This window comes from Morone saxatilis, unplaced genomic scaffold (genome assembly GCF_004916995.1).
Source record: "Morone saxatilis isolate NCDOM2014 unplaced genomic scaffold, NCSU_SB_2.0 Contig18, whole genome shotgun sequence".
NCBI lineage: Eukaryota > Metazoa > Chordata > Actinopteri > Moronidae > Morone > Morone saxatilis.
Genome location: NW_023339740.1, coordinates 29,451,988 through 29,456,609, shown reverse-complemented (window position 1 = coordinate 29,456,609; position 4,622 = coordinate 29,451,988). Strand labels below are relative to the sequence as shown.

General features: G+C 41.6%; 1 protein-coding gene across 1 annotated transcript in view; it reads left to right on the top strand.

Annotated features, from left to right (window-relative positions):
* Positions 1-3,347: 3,347 nt before the first annotated feature.
* The window catches only part of LOC118328775 (E3 ubiquitin-protein ligase RNF123), a 10,986-nt gene continuing 9,711 nt past the window's right edge, over positions 3,348-4,622 (top strand). The window contains exons 1-3 of the mRNA XM_035662675.1: positions 3,348-3,456; positions 4,065-4,172; positions 4,344-4,521. Coding sequence (XP_035518568.1) covers positions 3,373-3,456; positions 4,065-4,172; positions 4,344-4,521 — 370 coding nt within the window. The 5' untranslated portion in view covers positions 3,348-3,372. The remainder of the gene's footprint in view (positions 3,457-4,064; positions 4,173-4,343; positions 4,522-4,622) is intronic.

Below are 4,622 nucleotides of genomic sequence, written 5' to 3'. Positions count from 1 at the left end.
GGACAGAGACCTGACATTTAACAGTCCCACATTTTCATTCCTCTCATTTTGTGCTACTGCAGGCAGTTAGTTTTTAATTTTTATTAGATTTTCATGTTTGATTCCTCCTTGATTTTATTTCTTTAATAACTAACAATCCGTTGAATTCTGCAAACCATTAAATCATTTAACTGGAATAAAATGTTACTGAGCTACCTCCATCATTATCAAAGATCTCTACCCAAGAGCCATTGAAGTATTACCTCTAGCTCTCTTAATGTATCCAAGGGTGTGCCACAGGGGTCGGTTCTAGGACCTTTATTTATTTACTATTTACATTAATTGTCTGGATTGTAAAGCCCTGAACACAATTTCCTCACTTTTATGCCCGATGACACAGTGATACTATTCGCTCTCTCCTCTTTTAAACCTCATATCCAGCAGCTTTTGAAAAAACTAAAGCTAAAATTAGGTTTTTCACTTTTAAAACAAATCTTGTTTTTCTTTTGAAGCCAAAAAAAGACTTTTTGTCCCTTCCTTTTTGTCTGTGTTGGACTATTGGTGATGTTTTTATATATGAATGCATCTTCAAAATGTCCTTACAGTCTTTGGACAGGGTCTATCACGGGAGCACTGAGATTTGTTACTAATTTTAAACCCTCACGCCACCACTTCTCTTTGTATGCTCGAGTTGGATGGTTTGCCCTCTGTCCACCCGCAGACTCCCATCCATTGGCATATCCCTAATTTTATAAAATATCCTCGGTGTTCTTTCCTACATACCTGCAGAAGTTATTGTAATTCAGAAAAGCACAGGAACTTTTTCAGCTCGTCTGAGGACTTGTTTTTACTGACTGTGCCTAGAGTTCCATTACTGAACTGGGGAAAGGGCTTTTTAGTTTATGCTGCTTCCTTTTTTCATGAACCAGCTGCAAAATGTGCCTAAAACCTTAAGGAGCTTTGGTTTTCTATAAACAAGTTTAATCTTTTCTTAGTATGTTGACTGTGCTCTTCTGTCTCTGTTACATGAATTTGTTTGATGATGTTTCTGACTTGTGACTCTATTTATATGTTCTTTTGTTTTTTTAAATGATTGTCTGTAACTGTTGGAACTTGTGTTGCTGCCTGTCTTGCCAGGATCTCCTTGTAAAAGAGATTTTTAATCCTCAATGGACTTCTCCTGGTTAAATTAAAGGTTTAACATAAAAAATAATAAAAAATAAAATAAAATATAGGATAGAGATTGTAAAACCTCCTTTAATCTTCTTTTCAACTTCATTTGTTGACTCCGTCCTTGTGGTTGGTGCTAGCTGAACCGGGGACCCGCAGTTTGTTGTTGGTGACCTGTGAGATTTAAATCCTGTGGGACCCAATCACAGTGCTCTGTCAGAGCTGCAGGTGTGTGTGATTGATGAATCTCTGAACGCTCACAGCTGTGACATTGTTCTTCGGGACCTGTCGAGTGGTGATTCAGGTCTGGTTCGAGACCTAGGTGACGGAGTGAAGGATCGTTTGTGTGAGCTGGTTTTTATTGTTTGGGTTCAGGAGACAAAATCAGTGAAGCTTTATTAATCCTCCTGAGACACTTTGACCTCAGCGTCTGACCCTCCTGACGGCGGCCGTGAGTATGAATAATGTGTTTGCATATGTGGACATATGGGCTTGTTTCTGGTTAAATAATATCTGGATTGTTTCCCTCTGATGATGAGGACACTTCTACCGTCTCCTCCTCGCTGCTGTCTCTGATTGTCTCATCTATTTTATCTTCTGTCTCATCTCTGAGTAATTCTTTCTTTCTGCTGTTGAATCAGAAATTGTCCTGCCCTAACAGACGGCCTCTCGACCTCTCTGTTATTGCCACGTAATTTAAAAAGCCATCAGTGCTGGAGCTGGCCGCGGCCTTTATAGCTCTACAGCACTGTGAGAGGATGTGATATCTTTCTCTGCCTGGAAACGGGCTGTTCAGTGTTTTCAGGTCTCTGTTGTTTATTCAGATGCTGCCGTTGTTGCTGTGAGGAGCTGATACATTGATCAGAGTGATGTTTTCAGTTCAGTGTGAAGGTTTCACAAATTCTGTGTGAGTCTTTGTGAGCGGAGACAATCAGTTGGATTCAGAAATTAAAAGATGAATTAAAGAACTGTGTATTTATTGGTGGGCAACGTTCAATATGACAGTTAAACTGCAGCCTGTTGGTGGTTATTGGGAGCTCCTTAGATAGGAACTGTGGAAGGTGGATTTCTCTTTCTATCAGCAGTAAGTAAGCAGGTCACTATCTGACCATTTATAAACCGGTGGCCCGCCAGAGTAAATGTATGTGTCCCAAACTGAATAACCTTCCTGTGGAATACTATAGATCAGCTCTTCTGATCCGCAATTATAGAAATCACTGATCAAACTAATGAGCGCGAATATCGGCCGATTATGATGGTTGTTGTCGCTCCCCTGGTTTCTGTATGGTTAATGTTGCTCCACTGGTTTCTGTATAGTTGACATTGCTCCACTGGTTTCTGTATAGTTGACATTGCGCCACTGGTTTCTGTATGGTTGACATTGCTCCACTGGTTTCTGTATAGTTGACATTGCGCCACTGGTTTCTGTATGGTTGATGTTGCTCCAATAGTTTCTGTATAGTTGATGTTGCTCCACTGGTTTCTGTATGGTTGATGTTGCTCCACTGGTTTCTGTATGGTTGATGTTGCTCCACTGGTTTCTGTCATGGTTGATGTTGCTCCACTGGTTTCTGTGTTGCTGATGTTGCTCCACTGGTTTCTGGAGCCTCCTCTCTGGTGTTGCAGCGGGTCGTCAGACGTGTTGTAGTTGTAGAGTAATGACAGATTTGATGGCCGTTGACTCGTGTTAATCTCACAGTGGACGACAACCGACGCCTCACAACGTCCAGGTTGTTTATTCATAAACAGAAAGACTCAACTACGTGTTGTTGACGTTGACCAATAATAGCGTTGGTCTGCTGTAAATGGTGAAGTGAAGGAGGAATAATGTGAACTGTGGAAAAGAGGAAAGGACACCTCTTTACAACCCCAGACAGCCAGTGTCGTACAGACATGACCATCATAAAGATAAATAAACTGACTCTGTTGAAACAAGAACTTTCAGGCCTGTAAAATGAACATATTATACAGAGCTGACCATTTCTAAACTGTACAAAGAAAATCAACCAACTCACTGACCTGGAGAGAGTTTAAATATGGTCAGATACAGCAGCACTGACACAGTGTACAGGTCAGCAGACAGTATGCTTATTCACAGCTTCTGATTCTTAGAACAGGTTTCAGGTAAAAGAGCATCAATTAGTATTATTACTGTTATAATATATAATAATATTGTAATAACATACAATAAAAGAGTATTATTATGATAAATGTTTCTTCCAGATGGTGGTGGTGTCAGATGATGTCCATGAGTACGCCGTCGCACTGAAGGACACCGAGGAGAAGATTGCACGATGCCCCGCCAGAGTAATACTTTACATTTGATCTGTCCAGAGTTTGTTGTTCATTAGGAGCAGTTGATCTCAGCTGCTGACCAACTGCAGTGACTTCCTGTAGTTACACCTGTACCTTTCCCTCCCTCTGAGGGCTCTAGAAACCTCTGCACTCATGTTACATTATCTGTCAGATTATCAGCCTCTATCAGCTGCATGCTTCTTCTGAAGTCGGATACTTTTTGTTTGTCGGTGCTCCGTTGAAGATAATTGGCCATGCTCCTGTCAGCTCACCTGTCGGCTCCTGATAGCTCGTCTCATTAGCTTCACGCTCGACACCAGCTAACGCGACAGTAACGTGATTAGTTCTGCAATTATCAGTAGAGACACAGTCAACAAATCAGGGTTTGTATATTTGTGGTCCTGACAGTGTAAACGAACCATCTGTTGGTGTGAATGGCCAAAATAAGTGCCAATTATATGATTTTATAATCATTTATATTATAATAATTGCAATTAACTTTGTTTCCTTGACGCCGTCCACATCAGTGCCAGCAGTGTTTTCTTCCTGTTCCAGGCTTCAGAAATATAATCAGATAGTAGTGACGGTCATGTGAGATAACTGTGATTTCTGCCCTTCAGAGACCAGACATCCTGGAGGAGCTCCAGAAAAGCCAGAAGGTTTTTGCAGAGAAGCTGAACCACCTGAGTAGAAGACTGGCCTGGATCAATGCCACCATCTACTCCAAGGTGACCCAGATCCTCCCGCTCTCTCTGGAAACTGAGAAAACATCACAGTTATTGATGCTGTGTGGTTTTAAATTGTGTTTTTTATACTTGATTTTGTGTGGAGCTCAGGGAGATAGTGACCACTTCAGGGGAGCTAATAAAGACTAAAGAGTCTGTCTGTCTGTCTGTCAGGACAAGATGCTGGATGTGTACTGGCTGCTTTGTGTTTGTATTCGGACCATCGAACACGCCGACAACACCGGCTCTTTGTTCGCCTTCTGTCCAGAGTTCTACCTCAATGTGGCCATGAATGCGTACAGCGCCCTCAAGAACTACTTCAGCCCTGCAAACAGCATGGAGGAGCTACCAGGTAAAAGTCCCATAAGTTAGACTGTGAATCATTTTATGTGTGAGTCAGTGTGTGTGTATCAGTGTGTGTGTATCAGTGTGTGTGAGCAGACAGTGAACAGG